We start from the raw sequence: 18,458 nt of genomic DNA, 5'->3' as shown, positions 1-18,458 counted from the left end.
AATAGCGCGGCCGAAGGTTTCGGCGACTGGGCCGTGAGGCGACGGAGTTTCCCCGTCCGGCGGCCACCGGAGACGGGAATGCCGCCAAATTACACAAAGGAATGGGTGGATGGCCTTTCCGTGTTTTCCTTCTTTTAGATGTTTTTCTTTGTTGGAATAGAGTCGCCTAGCTCAAGCAATACAAACTCATTATCAACCTCGTCATATAATAGTCATATAATAGACAAACACTCACGGTAACCCCGTCGTCAAGCCCGCTCCCCCCCGCCGACCTCTTTTTCCGCCATAGTAACCTACCTATTCTTCCATTTTCCGTTTCCGTCTCCCTTCCATCGCCATGCTCAACCTCCAAGGAAAAGTCGCCCTGGTCATCGGCCTCGGCCAATCAGGCTCGGACGGCTGGGGCATCGGCGCCGCCTGCGCCGTCACTCTCGCCAAGCAGGGCGCCCTCATCTTCGGCGGCAACCGGACCGTCGAGTCCACGACCAAGACCCGGACGGCCATCGAGGAGGCCGGCGGCGTGTGCGACGTCGTCGCGACGGACGCGACGTCGTCCGAGTCCGTCAGGGCCCTCGTGGACGCCTGCCTCGCCCGCCACGGCCGCATCGACATCCTCGTGACCAACGTCGGCCAGTCGCAGCCCGGGTGCCCCGCGACCATGGCCGAGGCGACGTGGGACGCGCAGATGGACCTGAACCTCAAGAGCGTCTACCTTGCCTGCCACCACGTGCTGCCCGTCATGGCGGCGCAGCCGTCCGGGGGCAGCGTCGTGTGCGTGTCGAGCATCGCGGGCATGCGGTACATCGGCAAGCCGCAGGTCGCGTACAACACTACCAAGGCGGCCGTCATGCAGTTCGTCAAGGCGACGGCCGTCATCTACGCGGGAAAAGGGGTGCGGCTGAACACGGTCGTGCCGGGGCTGATGGACACGCCCTACACCAAGGGGCTGTCGCAGAGGTTCCCGCAGGAGGGCGGCTACGAGGCCTTCCGGAAGATGAGGGACGACCAGGTGCCGATGGGCCGGATGGGGGACGCGTGGGACGTTGCCAACGCGGCGGTGTTTCTGGCCTCGGACGAGGCGCGGTACATCACCGGGCAGAAGATTGTGGTGGACGGCGGTATCACTTCGTCCACGGGGCGGGTCTAGAGATGTCATTGCTCCTTTGTTTTCTGTTGAAATACCGCCAGTGTTGTTCTTCGGTTCTCGGCGAAAACTTTCCGTGTATCATGATACCAAAGCTGCAGTCTGACTGAGTATGTGGAGAAGTTATCGCAATGATTGTACGGTTCAATGACAGACGCGGATACCAGCAGTCTGTTGAAGCGAACTCAAGACCAGTTGCGTTTTAGACTGTGCCAGTATTATAGCTGGAAAGAAAACAGACAGTCTTCATTTATGTACATCAAATTAACCAGAGAGTTTCTAGCTTTCCGACTTCCATCGCTTACATCTATTTTTGTGCTACATCGTACTTCCTACTCATTACAACATCACAAGCCTTGCCCTCCTACGCCGAGCCGTTTGCCAGTCCGTTCGCAACAAACTGGCACATGTATTCGTCTTCCTCTGCCACCTCAAAGTCAAACCGCGTGACGTCCTCTTTGAACGGCCAAAGGTAGGTGCTGGTGACCCTGATTGAGATGAGGGTTAGCATCTCTTCCGTAGGTGCAAAACGGGGCCTTCTGGCTTACCTGTGATGCTCCGCGCTTGCCTGGTACTCTTCGAGCGCCTTGCGGTCTTGGTGGAAGCTCAGCAGGGCGAAATGGTACCCCTTACTCTTTTCGATGGGATCCGTGACGGAAGGCCCGCCGACGATCAGGCGGTGGTCCTTGACGCATGGCAGGGACTTGAGCGTCTTGAGCTCTCGGACAAAAGTCTCCTTGTGCTCCTCAGAGACGTCCGGGCGAAATTTAAAGAGAACTGCAGGCACCAAGATAAGATCAGCACTTCTCTCCAACGTGTCCATAGGAAGTCATCGCTGGGACGACGCGATTGGGTCTCACCAATGTGAACCAACGTCATGTTGAGAAAGGGTTGCCGGTAACGAGTCGCTTAACTTTGTTTGAGCGTCCAAATGACTTTGCCTGAATCCAGTAACCTTAAAAAGGGTTCGATGGCTTGAACTATAGGATGACAGATGAACAATGAGTTGGTGGTTGCCTGACTCGAATTTCCCTCCCACAGCGGATCTAACGGCAGGCCAAGCCAATCTGTTGCTTCGGAGCGAGACGGACAAACCCCGCGAGCCACTTAGACAACCCCCCGCATGGCGGCGGGATTCGTCCGCTTGCGGCCCACGCCTAATAACGGCGGACATCTATGCGCTTCATCACGGGGTCGACGAGACATTCGGCACTTGGAAAGCTCCTTCGAGGTCTGCCATTGTCAATGGTCGAGGCTTCTAGGTCTTGCGATGACGACGGAGAAGGCGTTGCAACGCGCCGCTGGGCCTGGGCGCAGCGGGATTTGGACGTACATATTCGTAGACGCACCAACGCACAAGCCTGGCTTCAGCCAAAGGACTCGAGGTCGGTAAGAGGACTAGCGGGTCTTCGGCGCATCTAACGGAGTCCGGTTCGGCTGGGTGGGTATGAGCCATATGCCAACATGCCCCGTAAGTCTAAACGTCGCCCGAGATCTCAGCGCCGGAATCTGCCCCACCCTGCTCCGTGACACGGCCGGTTGATTCTATTTATATGTTTCTCATGCTTTAAGGAAAAGGAAAAAAGGATTTCGTCTTTGAAACATTTAAAGAGTTTCATTGGTTTATAACACAAGCATCTTGTGTGTCTTTGGTTCTTTCTTTTCTGAAGTAAAAGACATCCCAAGTATTGCGTTAGGGTAGAGCTTCAGATGACTGACTACCTCATCATTTTTTCAACTGTTTTGAACTGTCATTTTTCTCTTAGTGTCTTTTTTTCACTGACCGCTTTTATTAGGTGGATATCCCAATATGGAAATATCAGTTGGCTGACTGGGGGCACGCAGTACAGACAATCTAAAAACTATTCCTTCCAGCCTCTTCTTCCTCTTACCTATCCACAACCCATCTACCGCCGTCACCACCATCACCACCACCATCACCACCGCCACCAGCAGCAAGTAAGAATCAACCCCCCCCCCCCCCCCCCCCCCCTAAATCTGCTCCTCTCATACGAATGCCGTTTATTTCTTTCCTCCTTCCTCCACCTACTGACACTCTGCATAGCCAACCTCAAACATGCCAGGCCACAACAACAAGCGCGGCGGCGGCAGCAGCGGCGAGGGACGCGGCGGAGGACGCAACTTTGTAAGCACGACTCTGCTTCAAATCCCTCTGATTATGCACGCTAACAGGGTAATGTATCAGAGACCGCAAAGGCCCACGATCGAGGAGCGCGTGGAGCAGAAGAGGAAGGACTTCCAAAAAGCGCAGGCGGAGCTCCTGCAGGCGGAGGAGCTCCACTGGGCGCGCGCCCATTCCTTGGAACTCCTGGCGGCGATGCCCGAGGGGCCTGGAAAGGAGGCCTTCAAGCGCATGCTCCGCGCCTTCCAGACTTTCCCGAAAAACAAGCCGGAGCTTGTCGCTGCCGAGGGCCCGTACGTACTCCCGACACGCGATCGTACTGTTGCGTCGTACTAACTGTTGTGGAACACCAGGGCCGTGACCGACGAGACGCCCGCCGCCGCCACGACCGACAACACCGAGTAAGCTTCTTCTCATGAATCCGTTCTCCACCTAGGTACCACGCATGTCACTGACATCCCGACCAACAGAGAGGCCGATGCCTAGCCTTCCTCCGCGGTGAGCGCAACCAAGCGCGCTGTCTTTCGGTTTTCTCTTCTCCAGGGTGGTTTACGACTCGAAGTCTTGGGATTTTTGGGGTGTCATCTGGCGTTAATAATGCGTTGAAGAACAAGTAAAGACAATGAGGAATGAATAATTCCCAAAAAAAGCACAGATGTCGCGACTTCGGCGTGATAGTACATGTGCCTATATATCAGTGACTCGTGAGTTTATGGGTCTTGCCTGGATTATTTCCCCTTCCAGCCGTGGTCTGAATATGTCTGTTTTTTGTCTCTCAGCACCAAACCGTCTGATACTTCATTTATCCACTTACAAGTCCAGCTCGGTTGGATGTAGCTCTTAAAGAAAGAAAGTCGGTAGATGTCTCGCTGAACGCACTGAGTCGAGAAATGCCGGGTTACCCTCCTTCTCTCTTGTTGCCAGTCTGCTGCTATCTTCTCAAAAGCGGGCGCCACAGGTTGAAGAGCAAAGCTAACAGAAACCTGAAATGCGTGGCCCAAATAGTAGAATCACTGAATAAGATAAACTAGCTATGTAGGGCCGGAGGGTACATCAACTTGGTTCTTGGAGGCGAGCCGCCGTCCAGCGCGTCAAGGCCCTTTACGCGTCTGAGGTAACGCGTTTTCTCGCAGATTGCCTTCACCTTCACGACTCTTTTGATTTGGACCCTTCTTCACCAGATGCACTGATACTGGGTTAATTTACCGGCTGAGCGCTCTCTTGCTCATTTCATAAAATTTGGCGAAAACACAGAGCCTGCTGACCGGCTAGAATTGCCTCCAAGCCAGGCAACCCGATCTTGATATCTGACTGTCTCCGAACCAAGATGGCTTGAGATGACTCGGAATTGTCTGGATCTCCGTGAGGGGGGGGGTTCGATCTATCATCTATGAAACCCGAGCATCTTGTTTGCACTAGATCAGATTCAACCACATCCATTCCGGATCGTCGCCGACGCACTCTCCATACATGAAACCGTCAACGTACGCATCCCCAATGAAGCTATGAGTCACGAGACCATTCCCAGTCTCATACCCCGGCTCTTCGTGGAGCACGTACGGCACCCTACCGCCGGCAAGTACCATTACCACATCACCAAGCCGAGAATCCGGGGCCACCATGCCAAAGTGCCCTTTCCCGGTCCGCATGAACCTTCGAGCTGAGAGCGTTGCCACCAATGCGTCTTCAAATGCAGGTCTGTCATCGAGTTGGGGGTCCGCGGATGGCACTCCGTTGACGATGTCGCTCCATTGTAGGTAGGATTCATAGTCAACCGCGGGGTCGGCAGCTCTCCAATCGCGGGATTCCTCTCCAACGTGAACAGCTAGGTTTCCACATAGAGTCCTCCAGAACGCGAGTTCCCGGGCACTGGCCGCTTCGGACGATTCGGGTGGGCTGCCAGGCAAGCCCGCCAATCGACGGGCCTCCTTCACGTAGTCTTTTGCTTGGCCGCAACTTGCCAGGTCCGAGAAGAAACACGCAGGGCCGAGGGCCTCGATCCGGTCAATCTCGATGCCTTTCGTGAGCGCCCGGTTATCAGGCCCGATGTGGAACTCTGCCGGAAAACCACCCGACGCGTTGTAGTGCGGCAGCGTCATTAGGTGGTCGACGGACAGGTGGTGGGTGAGGATGTTCTTCGTCATGAGCGTCCAGTCGGGCACGTACGAAGGGATGCCCAGGGACGTTCTCCTCTTCCCCGGGACGACGCAGCTGAGTACGTCCAGGGTCCGCGTCTGCTCCAGCTGCTCCCGGGCAACATCAACGAAGAGCTGCTCGACCGAGATGTCGTAGTTCGGCTGGAGGCAACTTGCCCGTCCCTTGAACTCCATGCCCAGCATGCCGTAGATCTTGTCTCGGGGGTTTGTGCACCGTCGCTGACGGCAATGATGCAGCGTTTCCAAAAAGCTCGCCGCTTGGGGGAAAGCCCTCATGGCGTGGAGCGCCTCCATCTGAGCCATCACGTTGAGGAACGTCTCGCCACACGCGAGAATGGAATGCGGCCCGCAGCATCTGCTTTGTGCGTGTTGCCGAATGTTGACGATGCCTTGTTCCAGCCGCTTACCGTCGACAATAGTCGCTCCGCAGAAAAAGGTAGTCTTTCGGGCGAGGACGAACTCTTGTACTGTCCACACTCGAGAGAACCACGCCGACGAGAAGAGCCTGAGGAGGTTGTCTCTCAGGTAGGGCGTTGAGATGTTTTGACCACGAACCTAACATAGGTCCATCAGCTTCATGTCATTTCAAATCACAGCTGTGGTATTCTTTCGCCAACTCCCTCTTCTTTCACAGGGGGGGGGGGGGTGCGGACCAACCTCTAAATGCGGTTGAAGTGACGGGGCGAAGTGAGCGTCCTCTCGCTGCGCGGCGAGCTCGAGGTATTCGCAAGCGATTCCCAGACCTTCCCATTCGTTTCCGAGGTAGATCAAAACACCGGAAGCTTCTCGGTATATGTGCCCCATGATGCTGACCTGGTGGCAGCGCTCACCGAGGTCTTCTTGGTTGATGCATAGTGCATCGATCCAGACAGTACGGAGTGAGTCTTGCCGCCGTATGTTGAGCAGGACGTCGAATAGGTTGCTGGTGACTTGTACGTCGGCGCCATCCACCTCTACTATTTTTGCACGGCACTTATCTCCCCAGACGTAGGAAATCGCCTCATAATCCAAGGCTTGGCCAAGCGGAACTGTTCGTAGATTGCATCGGATAGGGTCGAATCTTTTGGTTGCAGGCTTCAATTCCAAAAGGCGAATATGCTCGGGTTCGAGCTCCGAATATGTTAGATAGCCACGTCTAGTTTTCTGCTTTTCGCCCATTGCGTTCTTCATGTGCTGGCTGCTCACCCCCAATCGGTCGAAGAATCAAAACGGGGATGTGGGTATTAGACAAACTGAAGGTGGGTTTGCTGCAGTTATGAATGGACTGCTGTGCCGCAAGATGCCCATGGCAAATTTGCCAATTAACAGAGAGGCAATCAAACTTGGCCCACCTTTACCCCTTGCTACCGTTTTCACGGCAGCGAGGGTCTTCTCATGCCCCCCCCATTGGTTCAAGCAGATCGAGCGGTTAGCCCATACGTCAAGAGTCAGCGCTTACAACACCCCGACAGTTACAGGGCGGGCGGGCCATATCGTGTGACTCGTGAGCGCTGTATTCCACAGCCACAGCACAAATTCGAGGACGAAAGAAAAACATCGAAACTGATATATAGAATGAGGATGGATTTGTGGTTGAATTTGTATCGAAGACTTTGCCCTGTGTTCGTACAGCGGAGAGTGTTGCGGATGAGGTTGAAACGTACATGTTGGACATTACAGCCCCGATCGGATTATCGATAGGAAAGTGGAGACGATGGACTGCCTTGGCCAATCAGACCACACGGATCTGTCTTCGTCGCTAGTCCACCCTACGGCAGCCTGCAGGGACAAATCAAGTTTTGAAGGGTAAAAAGCTCCAACTTATTAACACAGCTACACTAACTACTCTGCAAAGGGAATCCACTCTAAACTCTAAGAGCATTAAATACAGCATGTAATCAAAAACTGTTGGTATTACGGATCACTTGAGTGAACAAACGGTTCATATGAGTGAGTATAAAGGTATTCGCGGATTCTGGGGTGTAGATATGTCGTAATAGCTAGGTTATCAATGCTACTAAGTCAGAAGAGCTGGATCCCTCACCGCTTCTGGACAGACAGGTGGATCCTACGTCGGACACGTTCGTCCACTAATATGACCCCTCAGCAGACCCCAATTCAGCCTCGCTTATTTCCACTACTCGCTCGCCCACGCCACCACCCTTCTCAAGATCGCCTCCCCATCATGTACGTCGTCGATACCCTTCAGCCCTTCCGACGGAATCCAGTCTGCACGGTCCGACGCGCCCCCTGTCGCAAATCCGGCAAATAGTCTTGCAAGAGCGGCATCCATCTCCGGGTGGCCTTGGAAGCTGAGAATAGGAGGGCTGTGGGAGAGGAGAACCTCGTTTTGAGAAGAAGATGAGCCGGAGGCGACAGGTGTAAGATACGGCCCGGGGTGGGTCACAACAAGGGCGTGATTTTTTTGAATATTCTATAGTTAAGATAGAGGCACATGTTAGTTTCTTCTGTTGGTTTCTGGTGAGATTTGGGAGAGGGTATTGGGTAGGTAGGTCCATACAAGCGATTCAGTTTTGAAGAAAGCAGCGCCTTGCGAAGTGAGAGGGACGGTCTCAACACCGATTAATTGCCCGCCTCTCTCCTGCGGCACCTGTCCCAACCGCCCTCCAAGAGCCAAGGCAATGGCTTGGTGACCCCAGCAGATACCCAGTAACTTGGTCTTCTTCTTACCACCTGGCTCACTGAGCCCACTTGCTTCGTGAATTTTCACAGTCTCCTGGATCCAGCCAAGTGTTCGCCGCACCCACTCCGGTCTCTCATTCTCCTCGGCGTGTTTCAACAGGTTGAACGGTCCTCCTGTCAGAATCACCAGGTCGTACTCGGACGGGTCCGGGAAGGCATCGCCGCGGATGGCGGCGTGGATGGCGGTCTCAGTAGCACCTGTTCGGGAGCAGCGGAGGAGGGTGGTGATTCTGGATAACATTTCGCTTCCGCCTTGTTCGTCCGGGTCGAAGTTCGCGAGGATGGCGACGCGGAACGCCATTTTTGGCTGGTCTGTTGGGGGGAAATCGTCAAGATTGTTCCCGAAGAGTTGTGTGCTTGGATGATGGAGTTGTGAAGTTAGGGTTTCTGTGTTGGATTAATAGCTGATTCACCTGTCAGACGTAGGGGTTCCACCCTAAACCTTTCTGCCTAAAAGCGGAGAGGGATTCGGCTCTTCCGACCGGCATTGCTGAACTTCAGAGGTACATAGATAGGGGTTATAGGCAGAGTTACGCGCAGGTCATAGTACAAGAGATTTCGCTAGATACACACAAGACAACACACTGAAAAGGAGACTTCTAAAGTGCCTTCCGTTAGGCAGGAAAGGTTGTATTGGTGAGAACGTAGGGTGTGTGGAATGGTGTGGGCGTAATAGGCGCCATAATGAAGACCCTTCCCAAGTTACGCGTAACGTCTGACAGGCAAACCTTTCCTAACAGAAGGCATAACAATAACGACAAGATATACCAATCCATCCCACTGTCTAACGTGAGCCTAGCCGAAACCATGAAACTAACTCTCTCACATGACCTTTTCCCGTCCTGCCAGACTCTCTAGAACCTCCCTCAAGCATCCCACAACATGGTCCGCATCCCGTTGGCCCAACACCATGTTCCCTATCGTCAGCGTAATTTGCAAATTCCCCTCCTTCTTCGGCCTAATCAACACATTCGCCGTCCTGGAGGGCTTATTGGGCAGGCTCCACAGCCCGGTCTCGCAGCTCTCTCCATTCAGAGAACATCGCATGCCGTCATCATCCTCGAAATTCTGAAACCTCACAAAACTCCCAAACTGTGTCCCCGGTGCCCAGTGGGTACAGTGCTCCGTGATGGTCGAGAGGGACAGGTTCTCTACCGGGAGCGTGGCCATGTGTTGCGACTGGATCTGCTCCAAAAGCACCCGCGTGCTGACCGGGTCGTCCAGATTGGGCGTGGTGGGTGGTAGAAGAACCCGGACGGGGATGATATTCAGACACGGCCCCACGATCCTGTCTTCGTAGGGGAGCGAGAGCGAGCGGCCGTGGATGACTTGACCAAAGACCACACTCCTTCCGACCTCCGGCCCCTTTTCGTCGGGTTGGTTTGGCAAGAAGAGCCTCGAGAGCGTGAGAGCCCAGGCCAGCTTCACCAACGTAGCCATCGTGGTACCCGCTGGCGCCACCAACGGCGCTGTCTCGGTCATGGCTGTCACGACGCTCAACTCCTCCTGAACGCTCTCCTCACCCTCCTTTTTTCTGTCCGCGCCATCTCCGCGGCGCAAAATCTGGCCATCCAACCTCGTCATCTCCGCATCGTCAAGGACGTCTTTCCAAACTTGGTATGCCTCATGTGTCGTCTTTGTTTCTGTCACGCACTTGACTTGGTCCGAGAACTGCGCGCAGGGAGCTAGAGAATGGCCTGTATTATCATCATAGGCGGCCGACAGGTCGTCGATGAGGACGTTGAGGGACAGGCCGTCAAATTGGGCGTGCGGGAGTCTCAGTGCCAGGTATCTCTTCTGCCCGTCACGGAGTGAGAGAAGTTGCACCTGGAATCCTTCGGCGCCGTTGATCGGGGGCCCATGGGACATGGAATCGGTGGTGAAGTGCTGTTCCAATGACTCGATGTCTTTGTGGTATTTCAAGCCCACTGAGAGCCTGCGGAGGACGAGCTGGACGACGGAGGCAGTGGTGGTGGTGGTGGTGGTGGTGTAAAACACGGTCCGCAGAATCGAATGCTTCTCCGTCAACCTCTGGCACGCCTGCTGCAACCTTTCAGTGTCGATGGTGTCCGGAAGTGAAACCCACAGATAGCGCGAGTAAAAGTTGTACAGCGTCATTGTCTGGAAATCCGTCGCGGGGAGAGCCAATTCCACTTGCTGCGCCACTTCCTGCGGCAGACCAGGCGGTATTAGTTCACATCCCAGGGCCTTTTCGCTGTTGCTGTCGGTGGTCGACGAGCTTTCAGACGAGTCTTGAGACGTGCTGTCGGTGGTCGACGAGCTTTCGGACACATCTCGAGAGGTGCTGTCCGTATCTGGCTCTGGACAGCAAGAAGCCGCGATCTGTGATAGGATCTGGTGCTTGAAGATCTCGGCGACGCCCAGCCGGAGTCCCTTGCGTCGAGCGAGCGCAGCCACACGCATGGCCGAGATGGAATCACCGCCTATGCCAAAGAAGTTGCCGTTGATGGGCACTTGCTGCGCATCCAGATGCAACACCTGGGCGATGATTTGGAGGATCTGGGTCTCGTGTTCCGTGAGAGGAACCAGCTCTCCGTCCCCTGCTTGCTCGCGTGCTGTGCGGGTGCGAAGTTGGTACTTCTCCCTGTGATCCCGGCTGCCGAGGAGAGTCGTCGATTCTTCCCGTAACAGTTTGCGGTTCACTTTCCCGGACAAGCTGAGGGGAACGTTCAACAAGGGGAGGAAATATGAGGGGAGCATGTATGAGGGTAGGGTGTCCTGGAGAGAGGTGTAGAGGCTCTCGATGGTGGTGTAGAAGTTGTCGTTGGGGTCCTGGATCACTTCCAGTCCACCCTCCTCTCCGACTTCTCCCCAATCTTCAAGCTCGTGCGGCGCGACAAAGGCCACCAAAAACGCTCTCTTCCCTCCTCCTCCTTTCTCCGTGATCTTGACACAATCCACCGCCACCTTGCGGACACTCGAGCACAGCGAGGTGATGCTGTGTTCCACCTCCTCAACCTCTAGCCGCTGCCCGTGTAGCTTGATTTGATCGTCCTTGCGTCCGAGGAACAACAAAGTGCCGTCTTCTCTTTGCCTCACCAGATCTCCCGTCTTGTACACCCTGCCGACCTTGCCGCCCTGGGCCTCGCCGCGGATCTGGGTCAGCCATGAGGGTGGATCCGAAGGAGAAAGGAACGCAGCATCCGTTTTCTCGGCGTCTCCAAGGTATCCAGACGACACGACGGGGCCTTCGACGAGCAGTTCGCCAATGGCCCCGATCGGCACGAGCTTGCGGTGATCGTTTTGGCTGGCCACCCACGATACGGCGCCGGGACTGCGGCCGATACACGCCGGCGGTGTATCTGCACCTGGTAGAATGCGCGAAATGTGCGAGATGACGGTACACTCGGCCGGCGCATACATGTTGAACAACCTCACCCTCCCTGCCCATCTCTCCACAATCTGCGTCGTAAGCTGCTCCCCCGCCGACGCCAGGACTTGCAGCGTAGGCACCTCTTCGGGGTCAAGCAGGCCGATCACGGAGGGTGTCAGCAAAGCCCACGTCACGCCCAAGTCTCCAGCGGCTTTGGACGGGTTCGCTCGTCTCTCTTCCTCGGTCGGCACACAGACCGTCGCGCCCGCGCTGAGTGAGAACAACAGCTCGCCGATGGAGAGGTCGAATGCAAACGAGGCAAAGTGGAAGACACGGGAGCACTGAGAGAGATGGCCGGTGGTGGAGAGGTGATACGCCGAAGTGGACAGCGCGCGGTGCGGGAGCTGGATGGCCTTTGGGAGGCCAGTTGAGCCAGACGAGAAGACGACGCAGGCGGGGGCATCCATGTCAATCTCTGCCAGTCCAGCGGGAGAAGCAGCATCTCGGGTGCTTTTGGAGACATCTGTGACAACCTCCGGATCGAAGACCACCTCCGGCAGCAACAGATCGTTCTCCACCATCGTTTGATGGTGAGGGAAACACACGACTCTTTTGGCCGACAGCACGGTGCACATCGTGCGGAGTCGCTGGACCGGGTGTGAGAGATCAAGCAGGGCAAAGGCTGCGCCGAGTTTGAGGACGGCAAGCATCAGCACCGGCGCCCATGGAGAGCGTTCCAGCAACAGCGGCACAAAGTCCCCCTTGTTCACGCCCGCGGCGAGCAAATGCTGCGAGAACAGGTTCGAGTAGCGCTCTACTTGCGCATAGCTCAAATGTAAACCATGAGAGTGGACCGCCGCCTTCTCCGGCTGCGAATCGGCGTTCTTGCGGATGGTGTGGTGGATGGGCGTCTCGACCCCCGCTGGTAGAACGCCATTCCACTTGCTCAGCCTTTCCACATCCTGCCGTGGCATGAGATCGATGTCGTTGATGATCCGCAAACCACGCGCCTCGGAGGAGGAACGGGAGGAAGTCGAGGACAGGATTTGTTGCACAACATGCGCCATCTGCCTCAGTATACCGCGTGCGGTGTCCGCATCCAACAGGGTGGGATCCACGGCGGCGGTGAAGGTGATGGAGTGCCGGGAGGGGCGGCAAGTGAGGACAAGCGGATAGCTCGCAAACGTCTTTGCGTTGTCGGGCGACTTTGAGCCCCCTGTGCTTGCCGAGGTTTCGAAAATCCTGCTGCGTGAAGAGTGTTGGCCGTCCATCTTTGCCGTCTGTTGCTGGACGACGAGGAGGTTTTGGAACCCACACGCGTCAGCCGCCTCGCTACTCGCTGCTCGGATCCGCGGCAGGCCCGTCTGCTGATGTGCCATCATATTGGCAAAGCCCCTTTGCGCTTCCTCCAGCGCCTTGTGGATGGCTTGGTCTCCCGGAACCTTGATACGAACAGGCAACGTAGCAAGCGTGGGCCCTGTGAGTTCGAGATTGTCCGCATTCCGACCTGTGACTGTTGCGCCAAAGACCACATCCGGAGAATCAGTCTGGTGTGAGAGTGTGATAGCCCACGCTAGGCGGAGAGTCGTGGAGAGTGTGTATTTGGAGTGGGCACTCGTCATGGTCGTCGGGTCGAGAGAGAGGCTGTGTTCGAGAATGATTTTCTCGGCGGTGGAGGACATATTGCTGCTGCTGCTGCTGCTGCTGCCGGGAGGAAAGCGTTCAAATCGTAGGCCGGCAAACTCTTCCCTCCAAAACTCCTCAGCGGCGACATTTTGCTCTTGGGCAAGGAGGTTTTGCACAAATGGTGAAAAGGGTCGGTGAGGCAGAGGTTGTCCGGCATACGCCTCTTCAACCTGCGCCAGAAGGAGATCCAAAGACCATTCGTCAAAGAGCGCGTGGTGAATGTCCAGCCGAAAGGCTTCTTTGCTCAGGTAGAAGCGCACTAGAGGGCTCTTCCCATCAACGGCAATTTCCACCGGTAAGCTTGATTCGTCGTCAACATCGTCGACCATTATCCATGGTATATCACAACCACTTTCAGCCACAACTTGGAACACCCCCTCTGGAACCTGCAAAACACGGGTCCGGAGAACGGGGTTCATCCGCCATACCTTTTCCCATGCCTGTTTGAGTTGTGCGGCAGAGACTTCATGACGTACGGGCCAAGTGTAGCTGCCGATGTACGCACTGCTATGCTGTGCCGTAAGCGCGATGAGGCCCGCTTGGATGTGTGTTGCCGGATAGATGTCTTCAATCTCGTCTCTTGAGAGACCGACCTCCTCGAGAATGATTGGGATGATTGATTGGGGAGCTTCCAGCAGCGAGAAAGGAGGCGGGACAGCTGATGGCTGTGGCGATGATGATGCTTGGGAGAGGGCGGTGCTAGCAGCGTTGACGCCTCCTTGGGCGAGGACAGGAAGGGCGGCCATGTCGGCGAGGGTGGAGTGTTTGAAGACATCCTCGACGTTGATCTGAATCCGTTTCTCGCGAAGATGTGCGGCGAGTTTGATGGCTGCGATCGAATCTCCACCTCGTCGGAAGAAGCAGTCTTCCCTCGAGATGCCCTCCTCGTCGATGTCAAGCGTTTTGGACCAAGCTTGGACAAGAATCTTCTCCGCGGCCGTGGTGATCTCGCTCCCAGCTTGTCCACCACCACCACCAGACGTTCTGGTCCGACGGTCGGAAAGTCCACGAATCGCTGTCTCCTGAAGCAACCCCCTGTCTATCTTCCCCGATGAAGTGAGCGGCATATGCTGAAGGAACATGAATTCAAAAGGAACCATGAACGCGGGCATCCGTTGCGAAAGGTGATTCTGCATCACCTCTTGTAAGCCCCAGCTGCCTTCAAGTTTCGTTTCGAGGCTTGCTGCAGATGACTTGCGGGAGGTTTCGACGCCGAGAAATGCAACAAGCTTCGTGCCACCTCCTCCTCCTCCTTTCGTCTTCACGGCCACCACGGCAGCATGCTGGAATTGTACTGTGGACGGGTCGAGTTGCGTACAGGCCACAACATGCCCTTCCACCGCCGCCAACTCGAGTCGCTGCCCATTGACCTTCACCTGATGATCTCTTCTGCCCATCAACTCCAGCGTTCCGTCCAGACGGGGACTGTACCGGACCAAATCACCCGTCCGAAACGCTCTTGTCCAAGGGAACCTCTCATCGCTCTTCCCGTCTTCATCCTTATTCTCAACAAGCCGTTGAAGAAAAGCCCTCTTCCACTCCGGCTCCGTCTGGAAGGATCTTTCCGTTCGCTCCGGGTCGTTCAAGTACCCGCGCGCAACAGATGGCCCTTCAATGACGAGCTCACCCATAGCGCCGACGGGCGCGAGGCGGGACGGGTCGGTCATGGAGAGAACCCAAAGCGTGGAACCGTTGCCACGGCCAATGTTGGAGGGCGAGGAACCACCACCTGGCTGGACATCCCGCGCAAGAGCTGCGATGCCGGTGGATTCGCTGACGCCGTAGGCGTTGAAGAGCCCGACTTTGTTGCCTACGTCCCCCGTCCAACTCTGAACGTGCGATTCCGTCATCTGTTCTCCGCCGAGCACAAGCCCCTTCAAGCTGGGAACCGAAGCTGGCCGCAGCGTCCCCGCCATGCTCGGCGTCAAACTCGCCAGCGTGACGCCCGTTCTCTCGATGAACCCGCCGAGATCCTCGACACGCTCGCGCTCCGAGGGCACGCACACGCAGCCCCCAAACATGAGCGGGATGAGCATGTCCCGGTTCGCGACGTCGAACGTGTACGAGGCAAACTGCAGCATGCGGGTAGATGGCGAGATGTGCAAGGCGCAAGGGGAGGCGGTGGCGATGGCCATGTGGTAAAAGGCGTCATGAGAGGTGGTGATGGATTTCGGGGTCCCAGTCGTGCCTGAGGTGAAGGTTGCGTACATTGCTTGGGAGGGGCTTGGGGTTTCTTGGCCTTCTTCTTCGGGGGGGTCTTCGTCCGCTGGTGATAAAACCTTGAGGTCCTCACCGGCCTCGCTTCCCAGCTCCACGAACCTGGGAGCAAAGTTTTGCGCCAGTGTGTGGTGTTTCGGCGAGCAGACGGCCAGCTTGATATCAAACGGCTTACACAGCGTCTTGTTATACTCGACTGGATGCGTAGGGTTCAAGAAGAAGTATGCACCGCCTGCCTTGAGCACCCCAAGCAGCGCCACGATGGCCCACTTGGACTTGTCGAATACAAGTGGCACAAAGACCTCTCTCCGAACGCCCAAGTGCCTTAGAGACACCGCCAGCGCAGAAGAGAGGCGTTCGAGTTCGCCGTAGGTGAGGTCGCCATCCCAGGAGGAAACGGCGGTGGTGGAGGGCCGGGAGCTGGCTGTGACCGAGATGACCTGGTGGATGCATTCCGCACGCCCAATCTCCCTGTATGGAATGGAGTTCCATTGCGAGATGCGGGCAATGTCGGCCTCACTGACGAGGTCCAGGTCTGAGATGATGGAGTTGTTGTGGCGTACAATCTGTGCGACTGCTCTAGCCGCTGTTGCCGCTATCATGCGGGCCTGCTCGGGTGCAATAACGGCAGGATTGTGCTGAAGACTGATGCTGATCGTGTCTTGGTGGAAAGACACGGCAAGATCGAATTGCTTTAAAGCTTGTCAGCCTTGCTCCTGGTCTTCTCATGATGCCGAATCCGTCCTGACGAAGCTGGGAGAGAGGGAGACGGGAAATTTACCTTCACAATGTCCTGAACACCTTCTCCCTCACCCTCGAAAACAACCGAGCTTTGCCCCCAAACTACCTTTCCCTTCTCCTCGGGGGCATTCTCGCGCGGCTGGATTTCATAGAGCGAGCGCACGGGTTGCGTCGCCGAGGCGTGAGAGTGCCACCAACTTGATTCATTCCATCAGCCTCCTGAATCCGCTCACTGGCTCACTTAAGAACGAAGCTTGGGGGGGAGAGGGGGGGGATCCCATACCTATTCCCACCGCTCTGACTGTATGAACGAAACCACACATCTTCAGACCCTGTATAGCTCACCAGCGTGACCCCCCATGCCGCTCGCAAGAGGTCTAGCAGGGTTTTGTGCTCCGCTTGAAGCCAGGAGGTGAGGGTATCGCCAGAGAGGTCTGGCACCGTAGTGGTGACGGTGGCCATTGGTTCTTCGCAAGGGCCCTCTTGACTCTGCGCAGGCGAAGAGTGCGTTGTTGGTGTTGGTGGGATGGTCCTTGTGAGTTCTCGTAAGGTTGGGATGGGAAAGTAGGTGGTAGTCAGGGAACGGGCGTGGTTGGTGATGAGTGCCAACTGACTAACAGTATCTCCAGAGTTTAGCGGAGCGGAAGAAATGCTGACCAGACCGGCTCGGGCCCCGGGACAGCTGCCATACAACCTTCGCCTCCTGATGGAAGCAGTTAGTCGGGATGAATCCCGCGAGCTTCTGAAGTCCGAATCAACCGCCGCGGTGTAAATGTGACTTGGGTGGCTGACTGTTGCATCTCGGCTGCTCCCCTGTCTTCAGGAGCTGCTGATCAGCGGGTACACAATACATGGTATAAAATCCTGCCAAAACTCAAAGCGCAAATGTATCATCCGAGGCATATAAATCACGCTTGGCGCTAGGTAAGAGCGCGCTTCTCCTGTGACCTGTCATGTTGCGTAGATCCTGTAAACAGACTGGAAAAGTCTTGGTATTGTCCCTTTTATCTGCCGATCAGTGCCCAAAGGTCGTGCTGATGAGCGTTGAAGAATCCCACATGCAACGAACAAACCAAAAGTCTAGACCGTCGGCTTGTGCTTCCGGCCACCGTTCGAAGAGAGGTGTTGGACTATACGGTGGTGTAATATGAGCCAGCCATAGCGTCGGATTGCGCGGCGGCTGAATACACGTATCGTTCTCAAGAGGGACTTTGAGTTCAGAGAATCTGTCATCGTGGCACCTTTCGTCCTTTGGAGGTGTACGCAATGGTACAGAGCCCCGGTGGTTTTCCGGGCTAGAGCCGCGGTATGCGTTGTGAAGTGAGGCATTTGGTACAGGCCAGTCTCAACAAACCCACATCTTCTTATTCCAAATAAGCACTACAAGAGTACGCTGCAGTATGGCCGGCATAGTGCGTCAAACAAAACATCATACCGCAGTAGTATACGAGTCAGGTAATGTAACGGTCCAGACGCCCGGAAGTCCTGCTCGGGGCCCCCGGGCTTTGCCCGGGCCGGCGCGAAGGCTGGTCAGGCTGTCAAGTCGCCTGGACCCATCCTCTGGACCGCGTCGATCAGATACATCACAAGTAGGGCCGATTTCTTGCGGAGCAGTTACACTTCGCTTGCGTATTACTAAAGAGTTGGCAACGCTTGGTACTACGTGAAGCTTCAACAGTGGGTTCAGGATGCAGTCAAACGTGACCCACTAGGCCCATTATGGGAGTTTGTGATGAATCTAACACAATACGGGTCAAGATGTGAGATACCCGATGGTTACGGTCTAGGTTCAGGAGATGGCATAAGCTCCTGGACCCATAACACACGCTTCAGCCCCCCCGCCTCCCCTCCCCCCCTGCCATCCCGACTTGTCATACTTTGACAAGGTAGCGGAAAGTCCACAAATCTATTCCAGATGCACCCTGCTTTGTACAAAGTACATTCTACTATGTACCCTTGTAGCATTCGGGAACCGTAGTTCCTCCGCCAAACACTCTCTTCCGAAGATGGAGGCTTCCGTGATCCGCGCTCGGCTGGCTGACTTCGGGTGAGGCAATGGTGGAAGAGGAAAGACCCTGACACTTTGCAGTGGGGGGCAGGTGGAAGTCTCATGCTGTGCTTCCGGCCAAAGCAGCATTAGTGCCTCCATCTCCATCAAGACCTTGGTTTCGATCTTGTGGACACTACCAAAGTACTTCTAGAGAGCGGGCACGAGGGGTTTGGGGCATCTGCTGTCGACTCAGAGTAGCTTGTCTGAAATCCGACATGCCTGTGTTATCGATAAGTAGATGATGACTTCGTGAAATGTATAATTATATCCTCTACTGGATTCGATGTTGACTAGCTGCCAGAGGC

The 18,458-nt window shown here is 55.6% G+C and overlaps 6 protein-coding genes across 6 annotated transcripts; 2 read left to right on the top strand and 4 right to left on the bottom strand.

The window, feature by feature from the left end:
- Window positions 1-337: 337 nt before the first annotated feature.
- On the top strand, window positions 338-1,147 carry CH63R_08660 (Oxidoreductase ucpA; the record flags this gene model as incomplete). Its single annotated transcript, XM_018303634.1, has 1 exon — window positions 338-1,147. The coding sequence occupies one exon, from the start codon at window positions 338-340 to the stop codon at window positions 1,145-1,147; it is 810 nt and encodes a 269-aa protein (XP_018155657.1).
- A 361-nt stretch (window positions 1,148-1,508) lies between these two features.
- CH63R_08659 (Stress responsive A/B Barrel domain-containing protein) lies at window positions 1,509-2,023 on the bottom strand (the record flags this gene model as incomplete). Its single annotated transcript, XM_018303633.1, has 3 exons — window positions 1,509-1,632; window positions 1,693-1,921; window positions 2,005-2,023. The coding sequence occupies 3 exons, from the start codon at window positions 2,021-2,023 to the stop codon at window positions 1,509-1,511; spliced, it is 372 nt and encodes a 123-aa protein (XP_018155656.1).
- Window positions 2,024-2,320: 297 nt separating this feature from the next.
- CH63R_08658 (uncharacterized protein) lies at window positions 2,321-3,692 on the top strand (the record flags this gene model as incomplete). Its single annotated transcript, XM_018303632.1, has 5 exons — window positions 2,321-2,529; window positions 3,020-3,103; window positions 3,210-3,290; window positions 3,338-3,580; window positions 3,641-3,692. 5 exons carry the CDS (start codon window positions 2,321-2,323, stop codon window positions 3,690-3,692), a joined length of 669 nt encoding a protein of 222 aa, XP_018155655.1.
- A 1,010-nt stretch (window positions 3,693-4,702) lies between these two features.
- CH63R_08657 (Heterokaryon incompatibility protein) lies at window positions 4,703-5,746 on the bottom strand (the record flags this gene model as incomplete). The annotated part of the gene is made up of 1 exon (XM_018303631.1): window positions 4,703-5,746. The coding sequence occupies one exon, from the start codon at window positions 5,744-5,746 to the stop codon at window positions 4,703-4,705; it is 1,044 nt and encodes a 347-aa protein (XP_018155654.1).
- A 1,813-nt stretch (window positions 5,747-7,559) lies between these two features.
- CH63R_08656 (Glutamine amidotransferase class-I) lies at window positions 7,560-8,426 on the bottom strand (the record flags this gene model as incomplete). Its single annotated transcript, XM_018303630.1, has 2 exons — window positions 7,560-7,856; window positions 7,944-8,426. The coding sequence occupies 2 exons, from the start codon at window positions 8,424-8,426 to the stop codon at window positions 7,560-7,562; spliced, it is 780 nt and encodes a 259-aa protein (XP_018155653.1).
- A 521-nt stretch (window positions 8,427-8,947) lies between these two features.
- CH63R_08655 (Non-ribosomal peptide synthetase) lies at window positions 8,948-16,565 on the bottom strand (the record flags this gene model as incomplete). Its single annotated transcript, XM_018303629.1, has 3 exons — window positions 8,948-16,054; window positions 16,144-16,300; window positions 16,387-16,565. 3 exons carry the CDS (start codon window positions 16,563-16,565, stop codon window positions 8,948-8,950), a joined length of 7,443 nt encoding a protein of 2,480 aa, XP_018155652.1.
- Between the last annotated feature and the right edge of the window lie 1,893 nt (window positions 16,566-18,458).

This window comes from Colletotrichum higginsianum, chromosome 6, assembly GCF_001672515.1.
Source record: "Colletotrichum higginsianum IMI 349063 chromosome 6, whole genome shotgun sequence".
Classification (NCBI taxonomy): domain Eukaryota; kingdom Fungi; phylum Ascomycota; class Sordariomycetes; order Glomerellales; family Glomerellaceae; genus Colletotrichum; species Colletotrichum higginsianum.
The sequence above is the reverse complement of the archived record's forward strand: the minus strand, read 5'-3'. Positions and strand labels throughout refer to the sequence as shown.